The sequence below is a fragment of the Moschus berezovskii genome, chromosome 24 (assembly GCF_049115385.1).
Source record: "Moschus berezovskii isolate FMDL1 chromosome 24, NW_MosBer_1.0, whole genome shotgun sequence".
In the NCBI taxonomy this organism is placed as follows: Eukaryota; Metazoa; Chordata; class Mammalia; order Artiodactyla; family Moschidae; genus Moschus; species Moschus berezovskii.
Genome location: NC_142483.1, coordinates 27985042 through 28001976, shown reverse-complemented (window position 1 = coordinate 28001976; position 16935 = coordinate 27985042). Strand labels below are relative to the sequence as shown.

The following is a 16935-nucleotide window of genomic DNA, read 5'->3' as shown; positions in this document are numbered from 1 at the left end:
GCTCCTGTCTCATGACTTCTTCCCCCGCTACCCTCCACCACCCAGACAGATCCTAAGCCCTATCAGAACTGTGATGCTGAGGGTGCTGGCCTCGTTAGGTGGGGGGACTCTGGGGAAGGAGATAGCTGTTGGGAACCCCAGCACCGGGAGACTTGGAGACCAGGTGACTTTTTAGAGCTCTTCTGGCCTGGAGGGTCCACTCTTCTTTGGGTGTACTAGGTTTGGTTGAGCTGTAGGAGGGCCTGCCTGGATCTGGAGAACGGGGTCCCATCCACAGGGCTTCCCTGGTGGCTAAGATGGTAAAGAATCTACCTGCATGCAGTGCTGGAGACCCGGGTTCGATCCCTGGGTTTGGAGGATGCCCTGGAGGAGGGCATGGCAACCCACTCCAGTATTCTTGCCTGGAGAATCCCATGGACAGAGGAGCCTGGCAGGCTACAGTCCATGGGGTGGCAAAGAGTCGGACACGACTGAGCACCTAACACTTTCACTTTCCACAGGGGACCAGGCATGCCAGGTTTAAGGGGGCTCATTTGCTGGCACATCCCTCCCCAGGTCCCTCAGCTCCACCCCAGTCCAGCCTTGGAACCCAGGGAAGCTCAGGCTTCAGGGATGTCACACCAGGGCAGGTACCTGAGGCCTGAGGGGAATACTGATGGCATTTAAAAAATCTTTTTAATTTCTATTGGAATATGGTTGATTTATAATCTTGTGTTTGAGTGTATAGCAACTTGATTCAGTGATACATAGACGTATATCTATTCTTCTTTGGATTGTTTTCCTGTTTAGGTTATTAGAGTGTTCTGTCGAGTTCCTTGTACTATACAGTAGGTCCTCATGTTTATATATATAAATGGGTGTATGTTCATCCCGGCCTCCTAGTTTATCCCTCCCTCTGCCCCACCTTTTCTGTTTGGTAACATTAAATTTGTTGTCTAAGGTGTGGGCCACTGATTTTCCTTTGCAAATGAGTTCATTTGCATTGATGTTTAGATTCTACCCATAATTGATCTTGTAGGCTATTTGTCGTTCTCTGACTTCCTTCACTTAGCTTGGTCATCTTTAGGTCCATCTGTGTTGCTGGCAGTGGCCTTATTTCATCCATTTTTTATGGCTGAGTCATATTCCATTGTAACTTTGTGCTGCATCTTCTTTGTCATCCATCTGTCCATGGACATACTGGCTGCTTCCCCGTCGTGGCTAATGTAAATAGTGCTGCAGTGAATGTTAGTGTGCAAGCATCTTTTCCAGTTTTTCTCTGCCTATAGGCCCAAGGGTGGAGTTACTAGATCGTGTGGTAGCTCTGTTTTTATTTTTTGAAGGAACCTCCATACTGTTCTCCATTGTGGCTGTTATCAATTTTCATTCCCAAAATGAGTGCATAGGAGGGTTCCCTTTTCTCCATGCTTTTTCTGACGTTTATTATTTGTAGATTTTTGATGTTGGTCATTCTGACTAGTGGGAGGTGATATCTTGTTGTAGCTGTGAATAATGAGCCATGTGGAGCATCTTTTCATGTGCTTAAAAAAAACTATGTTAAATTTACCTCTTGAAATTGCCTTCGTGAAAGTCCTCCGTGTTTTGAATTCTTTTTCGATTACCTACCCCAGGACGTTTCTTGAGAGCAGGTGTGCTTTACATCCCCACAAACCTTGTAAATTCGAAGTGCCAGAAAGGTTTAAAGTTGTTATTACAGGAAATGTCCACAAGGCGGCAGCACTTCTCCATGCCCCACCCGGTTCTGGCAACCAGAGCCTTGGAGAAAAGTGTTCCTGGTTTGCAGATGAGAGAGAACTGTGCCAGGGCTCAGGTCCCACATGTCTTCCCCCTTACCCTGCACCCTCCAGACACCGGAATCACCGGCGTGGGCCGCGTGCGTCTTCCTTTTAGGGCTGAGTCTCTACTGCTGCAGACACACTGGTGGGCAGGGCTGATGCCCAAGCTGGCTGGTTGCGTGGGTTGGCCAGGACAGTTTATGGCACGTCCTGGGTGTAAAACTGGTCTCTGGGACAACTGGCTGTGAGGCTTGATCATGACTCTTGCGAGAGTGTGGTTGTGCGGAGTTCCCCGAATGGGTGCTGGTTTGCAGGGGCACCTGGGAGCCGAGGTGGCCCGCCTGGTAGCGGTGGATCTCCTTGGGAGGGACTGAGCCCAGCGTGGGGCGGGGGCGCAGTGCCAGCGCGGTAGACGGAGCTGCAGAAATGCCGCCCAGCAGCGCTGGGCCTGCTCGGGAAAGGAGGGTTAAAGAAAATAGCTCCTGTGAGCGCTTCTGCCCCTGGAGGTTATGCCAGGGGCTTGCCTCTCTGGTACCTGTCCTAAACGTATCCCCTGCATTTCCTTCCCGTGTATCAGCGGCACTTTCCAAGCTGCTGCCTGTGTCCTGGGACTTGGAATAAGTGAGTTTGTGTGTGAATCCTTCAAGAGCGGAGTGTCAGTGGTCTGCGCTCCCCCAGCTCTCCGCCGTGAGTCCCGCTGGTTTTCAAAGCCGTTCTAAGGACTCACCTTCCTGGTGCAGGACCCCTAGGCTCTTTGGTGTTTCCAGGGTAGGAGATGAACTCAAGTTCTTCCTACTCTGCCATTTTATCCAGACCAAACATGACCTCTGTAGATTGTACACTTCTACAGGAAGTCATGAATCATTACATTAACTGTTCATACTCTGTCTGGTTTGGAATATTTGAATAAAAATCTTGTATGTCTAAATCATGTGTTACAATTCTGAAAGCACTTTTATTGGGGCCTGGAAAGTACAGATAAGGTAGTAGTTCCCATTAGCATCTGTCTCTTAGTAAAGGAAATGCTAATCCCTTACCATAAACTAGCTTGTTTTATATTTGATATGTGGGAAAATCCTTTTCAGCCTCTACTGTCTGAGTAACTACACTTCTCTGTTTGGTCAATATATATACTTGTGTATTTAAAACAGATCTGTAGAAAATGTGGTGGCTCTTGGTATGAGTGTGTGTTATACACACGGATATCCCAGTGGCTATTTCTTGACTCGGTGTGCGTTATTGCTGTTAGTACTAGGGTGTGGAGGTCTTTGCGGGCTAGTACCTATTGACCTGTTTTCTTTTTAATTGCTCCACAGCATTCCTTCATATGGACAGGTTGTAACTTCTTTAGCTGTTCTTCTACTGAAAGGCATTTTGTTTCCTGTCTGTGGCAAAGGAAACATGCTCACAGGCTACATGAGTGCCTTGGTGGGGAGGATCAGTGAGTGGTGGAGACCGATTGTCTGGTCTTGGAGCAGAATCTGCACAGTAGAACTTTCTGTGACGATGCAAGTGTTCTTTCTGCACAAATCCATCTCTAAGTGGCATCCTGTATGTGTGTCCAGTGCGATTGGGAGCCACTAAGCATGTGCGCCTCCTGAGTATTCCAGATGCGGTGAGTGTATATTTAAGAGGGAATGTGGGACCTGAAGCTTCTTTGTTGCAGGATAAGCTTTATGCCATTGTGTAAGTTTAGTGTAACATTTGGTGGCCAGGGCATCCAAAACCCTGAGAGAGGTAGGATTGTGTGCTGCATATCTGTGTCTCCTGCACGAGCACTGCCTGGCAGATAATCGGTGTTTGGTCAGTGTTCATTGGCTCAAAGTCACGGAGGCAGTGTTGGAAGTTGTACTTTAGACACTAGTTAGGATGTATGAGTGTTCTCATATGTCTCTGATCTTCTCTTCCTTATTTGAATATGTTTTGAGTCGGGCTTTTTAGCTTTACCCGCTTAATCTTTATCCCATAATAATTATGCAATATCATGCTGCTGACTGGCATGTGGGGAGACCTAGTGTCTGCTGATACCTTCCTTTTATCTTATTTGTCAATAAGGATAGAGAGGATCTAAAATATAAAATTTACTTGAATTTACATTTAAATTAAAGGCGAGAAGAGGGGCATTAATTTTGGTATAGACATTGGACTATCTTTATGCGTTTTTTGTTAATCCATACCACAGATACTTATCTAGTGTTTTTTGTTGCTTTTCTGGGAAATCACAGCTTTTAGTAGTTAAAAATAGCTCTTTTTCCCTCCCATCAAGCTTTTTTTGTTATAATTAACTAATGAAATCCCCCTGAATTATTGAAATGTGTCTGTAATACACATTTGGGATTTGGGAGAAGGAATGAAGAATTATTTGATTGAAGCTATGATTACTTGGATCCTGAAACAGAAACTATTTAGCTGTTAAGCATTCTTCCTTTTGCATCTTCTACTGGCATAGACAAGGCTGTTTTGTGGTAGGAACTGTATTCTACACATTTATCAAAATATAACCCTATAGAGATAATGCTGGATTGTTTTATGATAAAATGAGATAAATGTGTAGTACAATGAAGCTTAATTTATTTTGTCAAACTGAATGCTTTCTAAACATCAGGTTTATAAAAGCTTAATAAGACAAAAGCTTAGGACTAGAAGACAGTTACTTTTCGAAGGTTTTTTTTTCTTTCAGTGATGTCCCAATGCCTTTTCTGAGATGTCAGACTTCGCTTAGTTAAGCATAAGAGTTACTGCGTGTCCTGAAGACGTCTTTTGTGGATTGTGTGGTGAGATGTCGGGTCTGTAAGATGTGAGTTCACAAGGTTTTGTTACTGGCTGTGTTCTCTGTGCCACCTGAACAATGAAGCAGTTTTCTGAGTTTTTCTCGGTGGTTGGGCAGCTAAATGACATTGAAGTATCCTTTACTAAAGCACTTTGAAAGTGGGAAGGATATGTCTGTGCATTTATCCAGTTTTAATGTAACTCTTTGGTGCCTGGCAAGTCCTAGATGCTGGAGGTCCTGTTTTCAACCCAGAGTTTGCTAATAATAAGCAAGATAGATAATTAAAGTCTAGTAAATGAAGGACTCTTGGAGAAAGTAGAGAAGGGGTCAAGGGTGGTCCCGTGAGAAACCATGGGTCTGACTTTACTGTAGGAAGAGGGGCAGGGTTGTAGAGCAGCTGAGAATGAGCGGGGGCAACTTTGGGAAGTGGAAGCAGCTCGTCTGGCTCAGAAATGGTAGAAGACAAATAGGGAGGTGTACACAGGGCCTGTGACAGTAAAGGTCTGAGAGCAAATCAAATTTTCGAACTTACTGCCTGCTGTCTGGGAATTTGTATTCAAGGAGAGTGGATGAAGCAGACTCTGCCAATAAGAAAGGTAGGAAATGCTGTGAGCGCAGTTCATATCAAATACCTGGAGATTGCTCAGAAGGAAAAAGGTGCTCTGTGAATTTGACAGGTCAGATGGATTGTCACATAGGTGTCATGGTGAGCCCAGGATTTGTGTGTCTGTAGGGGACAGAGACACATGCAGATGTTAGACTTGTGGAATTGCCTTCAGTCGGGGGAAGAAGGGAGGCGAGGACTAGAGCCGGCATGATATTTACTTAGAGTGACGTGCATTTTCACCCGGCCAAGCTTTGATGAACTAGCAAAGCCTCTCATTCTGGGCTGAGGACATCTGGATCATGACTGTAGGTGACCAGAGACCATTGTTGCTCAACCACAGGTGCTTTTCTCCAACTTGGGAACATGTGACAATGTCTGGAGATGCTTTTGGTCTTTATGCTGGGGGAGAGGGTCATAATGCTGAATATCTTAACGTGCACAGGCTGTACCCCTGAAGTGAAGAATTAGATGGCTCCAAATGTCAGGAGTGCCAGCGTAGAGAAGCCTGGCCTTCAAGGTTTCTGCTGTGTGTGGATGTGCTTGTGCGAGGTGGCATTTAGATGCATCTTAGATCACAGAGGAGGAGTGTGTGTATCTTCATCCACAGCCTCACTTTGTACTCTGTGGAAATAACAATTCTGGGTCATAGGTGAAATGTGTGAAAAGTAAAAGATTCCTTAAAAAAGAAATCCTAGTCCTCCCAATACTGCTTGTATGCATGTTACCTGGGTCAGCTTCTAATGGCTTCCTTTCTTGAATACCAAGCAATATCTATTGGCAGGGTTTTCCACCTACCTCTCTTAAAAGTTAATCAGTGGCTTAATATTTAAGGAACATGTCAGGTGTCTTGAAATAACACAGGAAAGAGCAAAATAGCTAAAGATGAAATACATCAAAACCTCTTCTTGTTTTGATGGTCTTGTGACTGTTTCCGTTTTCCGGAGGACACATATCCTGGGGAAGATGTATTCCTAAATCTTTGTGTCCCTAGTGTCAGTGTAGAAACACACTTTTCTTTAGAAAAGCCTTAACTGTTTGTAAAATCAATCAAAATAAATCAACAAAGACCAGCTATAGAGAAGTGAGCCTTTTAATCTTATTTGAAGGTGGGCTTATCGAAATAATTACGTATTAAGGAAAACAGAGTATGTATTTAGAGTAATATTTATTTGGAATAAGGGCAAGAAACCAAAAACGTCCGTCTACTTTATACAACAGAGAGAAAAAGACAGTGCATCAGCTTTACTTAGCTACTTAGCCACCTCATCACATTGTCTTCCAAAGAGAATGCTTAGGAACTACTAGCCGCTACCATAAAATGGGAGCGTCACTGTCTGTTTAAAATTTCCTTTCCTGCATAAAACCAGAAATTTGTTACAGCTCGGCAGCTTGGAGATAGGGATATTTTGTGTTTTCCTAAGTTAGGAAGTCATGGGGCTTTTTAAAGAATTTCATTTTAAAAATAGATGTGACAAGATAACTTTCTCATTTAAAGTATATTATGGTACTTGGTAACAGGAAAAAAAAATGTATTCCTCCTACAAACTTATTTTCCTGCGGAGACAAGACTCAGTTAAGTGGGCAAATGTTCTCAAGGGTTATTTTCATAGAATCCTATTTCTAAGTCCTTTGTCTCAGCTTACAGCCCTACTCAGTGTGCCCTCCAAGCCACACTGGCAGGCTGTTGAATCACTCTCTGCTCTCTTCTCTGTTAGGTCAAACCTCCGCTTGTTCTTCACCCTCACTGTGAGTTTGTTCTTCAATCCTTAATTCCGAAAGGAATTTGAATCTTGTATTTTGGCTACCGGGGTGGCCCTTACCATGTCTCTCTTTTCTGAAAGAACATCGGGGATTAAGTCTTTCACAAAAACCTCTATCCTGGATACAGTATGTACTTATGGAACCCCCTCCCTCTTTGTGTTCTATCAAATATGAACAGGGTTTCTTTTTTTATAAGTAGCAGTGTTTTACATTCCAGGACAGCTTGCTATTTTTAGGAGTCAGTTGTGAATCTGTCTTTAGAAATACCACTCATTTTCCAATTAAATGAAAGGATCGTGGTAAATGATTTCATAAGGTCTTGATGGTATCAATATATGCTTCTTTTATTTATTAAAATAAATTACACTTCAATCTTTAAACAAAATACCAGGCAATTCAGTAGTTAGAAATTGGCCTATCTGTCTGTGATGAATGCCTGAATCCATCATCTTTTCCCCTCAAGATCCTTTTCCAGATTTGTCATCAGCATTGTCTTGGATCCCCATGGTCCAGGGAGGAGATACTAGCACTTGCCTGCTCTGAAGGTGAGATGATTGGATTTCATCCATTTCCTCTGCAGGGAGTTTATTCCCAGACTTCTCACCTCACTCCCCCTCAGCTGGTCTTCTCCCTCAGACTCCTTTTTGTTCTACATTCCCTCATCTTCTAGGGCCACAGGTTTCCCGGCTGAAGGCACTACCTTGGTCACAAGCTTTCCAGAGCTTCCTATTGCTGAGAGACCCAAGTGCTCACTTGTCCTTGACAGCCCCTGGATGGCCCTTGCTTCCTTGCTGAGCCCTCACTTCAGCCACATGGGCTCCTGCTCACCCTTCACTGTCCCTCTTACCCTCACTTGGATCTCTAGGTACCTGTCAGAGCTTCTTTCGAATCATCCGTGTGGCTCTGATGCCTGCCAGGAGTCCACAGGTCTCTGCTGCAGAGTGGGAGAAAGTTTGTCTATGGAACAGTTTTAAAGACTTTTCCGGACAGTATTTCATGTTCAATTTTAACTCTGTGCAAGTATAATGAAGTCTGTCAACATTTATATAACTTTTCTGTCCTGGAGATGGTGTTTTAAATTGAAGAACCCCTTCTTAGTTATCTTTGTACCTACTTGGGACCAGACTAAGGCATTCAGAAAATAAGGAATGACTAGTCAGCAGTATGAATATGGTCAACTCTGCACGGCACTAACTCATCTAAACTATTACCTTAAACTCTGGTGTAAGCAGAAAGATTGATGGATGCAGAGTTTCAATTCAGATACTACTCATGGTGTGGAAAGCGCTGGTGTTTTGTCTGGAACCATCTGCCTCCTTTTCTTGCTTCTGAAGGTTCTGGGGACAATCACAAGAAGAATAGTACATAAAAGTGCTTTCAAAATGACACAGCTCTGTACAATTTTACGGTGAAACTGTTGTGATATTGGGGACTGAGAAAAATACAACTTTCCTAGACTTGACCCCAGTGTGTCCATCCACTCAAGTTCAGTCTCTGACACAATAAATAACCCATTTAGCGCGATTCCTTTCTCAGGGTTGGCACCTTCTGATTTCAATAGCAGTTGGTTATTCTCAATCACAAAGCTGCCTTACTCAGGCACTACTCTTGGTTTGGAGGGGACTTACCGGGTAACACCTCAGTGTTGGGTCAGAACCTGGAATGGTGGCTGCATGCAGAGACGGTACAGTGAGTCGTCACTTCCGCCAGTCATGGAACCATTCTGGTCCCTTGTCATGCCATATTGCGTTTGCTCTGTCACCTACTGCTGTTGCTGCCTCTGCTGGGGAGGAGGTATGTACTCAGGGTAGCACTCGGGCACCTCTGTTCAAATGCTGTTGGGCTCCTTGCAAAAACTGTGACTTTGGGCAGGTTGCTTAATACCACTGGACCTCAGTTTTCTCTTCTGTATAAAACGCAGGAAAAAAATAACCACTGTTAACCTTAGAGTTGTAATGAATTTGAAATTACTGAGCGTCTTCCCTTCATTTTTAAGGTGTCCTGCATTCACGACAAAGTAACGATTAGGATTTAGTCAGGCCTCATTTTATCGTACTTCACAGACAGTGCGTTTGGACAAATTGGAGGTCTGAGGCAACCCCGCACTGCGTGAGTCTATCAGCACCACTTTGTATTTGTGTCACAGGTTGGCGATTTTTGTGATACTTCAAATCCTCTGTCAGCGAAAAGAATATGACTCACTAAAGGCTCAGATGATAGTTAGCAATTTTGAGCAGTAAAATATTTTTTTAATTAAGGTATATATACATTGAGGGTTTGCTTTAAAAAAAATAGATACAGTGCCATTGCACACTTAATAGACTACAGGGTAGTGTAAACCTAACTTTTATATGCACTGGGAAGTCATAAAGTTGTATCACTTACTTTATGGTGGTGGTCCAGATTACTCCAAGGTAGGCTTGTGTAATGCCTGCTTTTTCTTGAACTTGACTTTCAGAGTTCTCAGGCAGTGGTAGAATCCATTGGGGTATTTTTTTAAAAAGCAACCTGTTGCTGTTTAAACAACAATGAAAGGTTAATCTACTTCCACCCCCAATCCACACACACTATCCCCAGCTTCAGAGCTTTGTCCTCTACCAGCCTACTGTGTGGGGTCCCCTTAAAAAACCTATCACAATCTTCTTTGTCCTTTGAAATCTATGGGAATAACTAGGCAAGCTGATGGTGTGTTTTTTTTTTTCTCTTAATTTCTCATCTTTACCTGCAAACTCAGAGAACTGGGGTGCTAGTTTCTGATTCATGGGCTTCCAACATGAATCACCGTATTGGCAGACTGCTGTGGGGACAGGGAAGTGAGGGGAAGCCACAGGAAAGCCAGCTGACCGGTCGAGAATCTGCACTTGTGAAGGGGTGCCAGTGCTCCCCCTCTTAACTTGGTGCCCAGTTGACTCAGGGGGTTGCTCACCCAGCTGGAGGGGCATGGAGAGATGAGCGCCTTCTGGGATAAAAATGCTGTCTGTTCCCAGTCTTGACGCTCTGTTGTCAACAGCACTCACACCTGCGGGATCAGCGTCCTCCACCGTCACCTGCAACCAGAGACACAGTGACAGCTAATATGTCCTGACAACACCGTGATTGGTGCAAAGTCAGCCAGGACTTTTACATGGATTGGCTGTAGCCTCTTGCCATCCTTTGGGGCGGCTCTATTTTTCTCCCCATTGTATAGGTGAAGAAACCGAAGCTGAGGGTAAAACAGCTCATCCGAGCTCCTTTAAAGAAGGCTGCACAGTCTGAGATCTTACTGCATAAAAAAGAAATAGTGTTCTTCTGTTAAGTACATGGGTGGTTGGATTCTTTTCTAATGGTGACAGCTATATGCAGTCTTGGAAGCCAGTGTACTAACCTGCATTGAGCTTTATGTGGCCTGGATTTGGAGGGAAGAAACATCACAAATGTTGCGTGGCCTTTGTCTTCCAGCTTCCATTGTGATCCAGAAGTGGTGGTGTCACATGGATCCTTGTTTGGAAGGAGAGGACTGCCGAGTGCTGCCCGATTACTCAGGTTGGTCCTGTAGCAGTGGCAACAAAGTCAAAACTACCAAGGCAAGTATAGATAGAAGCCAGCTGTACTCGAAGCTTCCGCATCCTGTAACTGCCCCTTCATTTCATCCTGCCGCCAAGAGGGAGGGGAATGTGACGGTGGTAAAGTGCCGTGGGCAGTGCCCCTCTACGACTCGGGCCCTATGATAAGCCTGTTTCTCAGCGTCACCCTCCGTTTCAGATTTATGGAGTCGTGACTGGTGGAGGGATGCCTTATCTTAAGCAGGGCTCCTGAATTCATTTCAGCTCCTTCACGGGCCGATTTAAAAGTAAAGGTTTCACAGTTGACAGTCCCGTGCATCAAACCAGCGTGTCCAGACCCCACATCCTGGTGACTCGCTGAAATAGAATACCTGCCACCTCGGAGGAGGTTTAGTCTGGCTGAACTGGCTGCAGACGCCAACTCAAGCCTTGTAAGTCATGTTTCCTCCCTATTCATCCTCGTTCTAGCTGTGTCTCTGAAACACTCTATTTTCTTCCCAGTTCTCGAGCCAGAAACTGAACTTCCTTCTCCTCCGCTGCTGCCCACTCTGTTCTGTCTTAGGGCTGGCACTGCCACACCCGCCCGCTTTCTGCCATCACCGTAGTTACCACCCCCGGGTGGTCTCCGCTGTGTCTGGATGACCAAGGCTGCTTCCTCATAGCCACTCTTGCTTTCCTTCCTGCCTGTTCTCCATAGAACGGAGTCATGTTTGTGAATTGCAGATCTGCTAAGCTGGTCCACCCCCGAATCTCTGAGTGGCTTCTCTGTGTTCCTTAGCTCACCTCTGCTTGTGTGGCCCTCACTAAATAACTCTGAGGAGCACCTACCTTTGTTCTTTCTGCTCCAACCATCTCGGCTTCTGTTAGTCCTTCTTCCTATGGTGCTTTTCCAGCTGCAAAGGAATGGGCTTTCTGCCATTCTTCTCTAGAACGGAGCCATTACTCAGGGACTCCTTCACTGATAGGATTCACATCCCTTGTATCTCTGAGTGCATCATGTAAAACGCACTCAATTTACACGCGTTGCTCTACTTACTTGCTTCAGACTGTCAGCTTCCTGTCTGCGAGGAGAGCGGTGAAGCCAGGGCCCCTTGCTGGGTCGCTCACCCAATAGTCCCAGAGCTGGCTGAATATCTCCACAGTTTTTTTTTTTTTTTTTTCATTTTTTTTTTTTTTTAATTAATTTATTTTTTATTGGAGGCAAATTATTTTACAATATTATATTGGTTGGTTTTGCCATACATTGATATGAATTTGCCCCGGGTTTACATAAGTTCCCCCTCCTGAACCCCCCTCCCACCTCCCTCCTCCCTTTATCCTCCCTCTGGGTCATTTTTTTTGTACAAAAATTAATAAAGACAGTCTAGGATTCTAATGAACTACTCACACTGGAATGGAATGACTGTTTAGTCCTGGTTGCTGTGTCAGCTTTGGCCCCCAAGGAGGTATAATATCCCTGAATAGTTTCTTACCATGCTTACATTTTCCTCCTTTATGAGTGTTTTGAATTACTCAAGTTCTCAGTCATCTTCAGCCACTGAGGGCAAGAACAGGTGAGTTCTCCTATGTGTGCATATAAGGTATTATAATAAACAAGATCTTATAAATATTTAAGCAAGTCATTAATAAAAGATTAAGTCTAAAACATACTATTGTAAAACAAGATTTAAAATAAATTTTACATGTAAATTTTAGCTGATATTTTTTATATCTCAGATTATTAATAGTCTAGTAAGTTGTCAGATTTATTCTTTATTATGTAGGTAAAATAATTTCAAAATCAAGACCATTTTAACATTAATTACAATTATCAAGTAAGCTGTCCTTGTTAGCAATATCATGATCACTAGGTTAAATGACTTGATCTGTGCTTTTTTATCCAGGGCAGTAGAAGTTCATGGAGGTTGTTGTAGAGGAAGGAAGCTGATATTGCCATCATTTTAAAAAAATTGGAGTATAAGTGCTTTACAATGTGTTATTTTTTGCTGTACAATGAAGTGAATCAGCCATGAGTATGCATCTATCACCTCTTTCCGACCCCCACCCATCTAGGTCATCACAGAGCACCAAGCTGAGCTCCCTGTTACACAGCAGCTTCCTACTAGCTGTCTGTTTTACACACGGTAGTGAATATATGTTTTACCCTAAGGAAACCATAATTCTAAGAGACACATGCACCCCAGCATTGCAGCACTGTTTCCAACACTGCCATCACTTTGATCAGCTCCTCTTCTAACCCACTCCCATAGACTTTCGATCTGGGTAAGCCCGTGTGTGCCTGTTAAGCACATCCTGCCTTAAGATAATTCCACTGTCCTTTCCCATGGGCCCCCATCAGCCTCTCTTCCCTTACCTCTTCCGAAATCCAAATCTTGCAGTGGCCAAAGAGCTAGGGTCTTAAATCCGTCAACCATAAACCGTTCCTTTTTCCATGCTTCTTGTAGACTAAGAAATAACGTTTTGCAAGATTATGCTTGTATTGACTCTTAAACAGAAATATAAGATACTGAGCACCAGTCAGCTGTGTTCTGGGACAGAACACATCTAAGGAGCCCCTTGCTTGAGCAGCTCCCTGCTGTTTCCGTACAGTTAGCGAGGGTGTTTGCACGAAGTGGGCCTGGAGGGGTGTTGTGGCTCTATGTGCTGGGACTAGGAGTTTGCTCTAGCGAATCCTCAACGGCAGTGACATTTCATTTAGCGCTGTGAAAAGCTGCAGACGCATAATACAGTTCCCCCAGCCCTCATGATACATAGCTACTCTTCTTTTTTCTTTTTTGTGAGACAGCACTGGAGAATAATCTTGGAGTCATAAAACTTTGTTTCCTTTAGTAATCCAAGTCAGTGTGACTTGAACTATATAAAACATTTTATGTCTTTTATGGAGCTTATGCACATAGAGTAAATTCATTTGTGGAGTGGTGACTGGCATTGAGCTCACAAAAGCTATGTCTTAAAATCGACACTGGACCTCACACCCTAGCTGAGACCACAGTCACATAAAGGTAGAACACTTACCTCTCTCAAGGGGGTATTATTAACTATAGCAAAATAGTTTCCATTTTCGTTAACAGTCCATGCATGGCAGCATCAAAACACAGAAAGGCTAAAGGAAAAAGATTAGCTACTGTCAGGCATCTAGGTCCAAATTTTCTTTTCCACTGAAATGCGAATGTAACAAAGTTAGCAGTCAACCTGAGGGATGAATAGTCTTAGATGAAGACAGGAACATGAGAGGCGACAACTCCCAAAGCAGGAAGGCAGACACTGAGTTGCTTCTGCTTGTATTGTTTTCATTGTCCCCAGAGAGGAGGCAGGTACTGCTCTGTTGGGGGAAATCTAACTTCTCTGACATCCTGCTTTGATTTTCCTTAATTAAACTCTGAGTTTTATTACCTGAAAGTGAAAACTGTAAGTTGCTCAGTTGTGTCCAACTCTTTGCAACCCCATGGACTATACAGTCCATGGAATTCTCCAGGCCAGAATACTGGAGTGGGTAGCCATTCCCTTCTCCAGGGGATCTTCCCAACCCAGGAATCAAACGAGGGTCTCCTGAATTGCCAAATGTGCTAAATCATTTCTCCCTATTTGAGTTGTCGGTATTAAGGCTCCTTACAAGTGTGCAGTGTCTTCTGAGCACCACAGGCAATGGTTTGAAGTGCTTTTTTGTTGTTTGCAAATACAAGCAATCACACGTTGAAGTTTGAGAAGTTTTAGATTTTTACATGTTCCTAATTTTAAGACCTCTCTGGCCACCTCATGTGACGAGTTGACTCACTGGAAAAGAGTCTGATGCTGGGAGGGATTGGGGGTAGGAGGAGACGGGGACGACAGAGAATGAGATGGCTGGATGGCATCACTGACTCGATGGACATGAGTTTGAGTGAACTCCGGGAGTTGGTGATGGACAGGGAGGCCTGGCGTGCTGTGGTTCATAGGGTCGCAAACAGTCGGACACGACTGAGCAACTGAACTGAACTGAGGATGTTTTTAGGTGTCACACACTGGGGAGGGGGTTGCTATGGGCTTCTGTGGTTAGAGGCCAGAGATGAGGCTCAATATCCTGAAATGCTCAGGGCCGTCCCCACGACAGAGTTATATAGCCCCATGTAGCAGGAGTGCTAAAGCTGGAGAAGAGACTACTTCATGCAATAGGGCAGTTCTTTCAGTAACTGTGTGTTAGCCTCCTACCTGATTCCGTTGCTTCCTTTTGTTCTTCAGAGTTTCTGTAAAGCGTCCAAGCGTTTGCAGTATTTCATACTGGAGATGCTAGAGGTAGGAGGAAAGACACTCTCTTCCACACCTCCCTCTCCCTCAGGATCTAAGGTGACCGACTCCTCTGGTCCCTCCTCACCGTTCCTCATGGATACCTTTCCCTCTGGCTCTTGGTCTGCTGCACCGGGTCTTCCTTATCCTCTCTACCACCATGTTATAATAGTTTAATGATACCAGTGGCTGTAGAACAATTATGGGAACTTGTTACAAACACAACTCTTTTGAGCCTCATTCTAGGATGTTCTGGGATGGCGTTTAGAAAACCATACTTTAGAAACAATTGTTCTTAGGGAGATTCTGATGAGCAAAGAGTATACCCTCGGTTTTCAAGCTCCCTACCTGCTCTCTGTTTCTGCCTTTATCTTGGCTTTCTGTGCTACGAGGGTGAAGTCCCTGCCAAGGTTCCTTCCTGGAACCATCAATGGATGCCCCTTGGTAACTGCTAGAAAATATAGAATATAAGCATCTTGGGATGGGCCTTCATGGCCATCACCAGACAGACCTGTGTGTCCACACCTTCCTCTCCATCCCCTCCCACTTCTCAAGTCTACCTGTCTGTCAAGGTTGAGCTGAGGTGACTCTTTTATCCTGAAGTCTTACCTTCTCTGATCCCTAGAACTAGAGCCTGAACTCTTCGGGGTACACTGTCACACAAGAGCGGAGCTAATATCGACATGACGGCAGCCTTTTCTCCTGGTCAGGATACAGTGCACCTTCCACCTATGATCAGCGAGACAAAAATTTTGAAAGCAACTAACTCTGAACGTACCTTATCCAACCGTCAGTGCAGAAAGGTTCCCAAACGGGTTGGATGTGGAGAATGAGCTTCCTCAAATAAGATGTTTTTGAGAATTACATCCCAGATGTAATTCTACTTGGCTGACTATAAAGATGGCTGGGTTTGAAACAGACGCGTGAAGGAAAGATCCAGGAAGAGCTGCCATGACAACAGTCACTGTTCCCTGAACACTAACCCCACGACATGACAGGCAGCAAGCACACCCTTCGTGTGGTTCATTCCCTTCTCGGTAGATGCTGCTGGTTTTCATTTAGCAGATGAGGCTGAGCGAGAGAGTCCTCCCTGCTCGGAAAATGACCAGCTTCCTCCTCCGGCTGCACAAACCTAAGACCTGAGAGTTGTCCTTGACGCCTTTCTCGCACATCCTGTATTTGTCACGAGTCCCTTCTTACCACTTCAGCCCAAGGGGTCTCTCTCAGTTGACAGCCTGGACCACATTCCTTGTCTCATCTCTGTGCCTCCCTCAGAAAAAGGCTGAAATCCTTGCGTTTCCCTCTCCCTGGACAGTTCTTCCCTCAAGCAGTCAGGGCTCCATTCCGCCTGTCACGTTTCTCTGTAGGCACCTCCTTCCCCGACAAGCCTCTGTGAAATAGCAGCCTTTTCCCCTCCCTGCCCCACTCCTGAGCTCCATAGACTATATCACCTTTTGATATACTTTTCATTTACCTATTTGTCCAGCCCTTTTCCTCTAGACTAGCAATAAGCAAGCTATGTCTTACGAGCCAAATCCAGCCCTTAGCTCACAGGTCATTAAAACAGTAGAGAAAGAATGAATTGAACATTTTTTTAAATGGTTGGGGAAAAAAATCAAAAGGAATATGTATTTCTTAACATGAAAATTTTGTGAGTTTAAATTTGAACATCCATAAATCAAGATCATTGGGACCTAGCAATGGCCGTTGGTTTGCGTACTGCCTGTGGCTGCTTTCATGGTATACAGACAGGATGCCGTAGATACACAGTGACTGCATGGCCTGCAAAACGGAAAATAGTCTACTGTTGGGTGTTCTACAGAAAAACTTTATCTACCTCTATTTTAGCTAAGTTCCATGAGGAAAGGGTGTTAATGCTATCTGTGCTGAGAATACTATATAGCAAACAAAAGAGCAGCTGTATAATACACAAATAAAGGACTATGTCAGTTAAAAGTGTATCTGAAGTTTGAATACACACCTGATCGGATGACGACTGTCATCGAGTGGTCATGATGGCTATGTGATCAGAGAATATCATTTACTTTAAAAGTATGCTGATGGTGTATACGGGTTAACATACTACGTTTCTATTTATTCCTACTTGGTGTATTGATTATCTAACCTGTACAGTTTATTACATGGTGAAGTCAAACTGTAGAAACTGCAGCCCTGTTTTCTTAGATCCCAAGTAATGGTGAGCCTGGGTGCTTAAAA

At 44.3% G+C, this 16935-nt stretch overlaps 1 protein-coding gene across 1 annotated transcript in view; it reads left to right on the top strand.

Moving 5' to 3' along the window:
• Positions 1-10620, top strand: part of TAFA4 (TAFA chemokine like family member 4) — a 125305-nt gene extending 114685 nt beyond the window's left edge. Inside the window, exon 4 of the mRNA XM_055413363.2 lies at positions 10352-10620. Within this exon, the coding sequence (XP_055269338.2) occupies positions 10352-10620 (269 nt within the window). The remainder of the gene's footprint in view (positions 1-10351) is intronic.
• The last annotated feature ends 6315 nt before the right edge of the window (positions 10621-16935 follow it).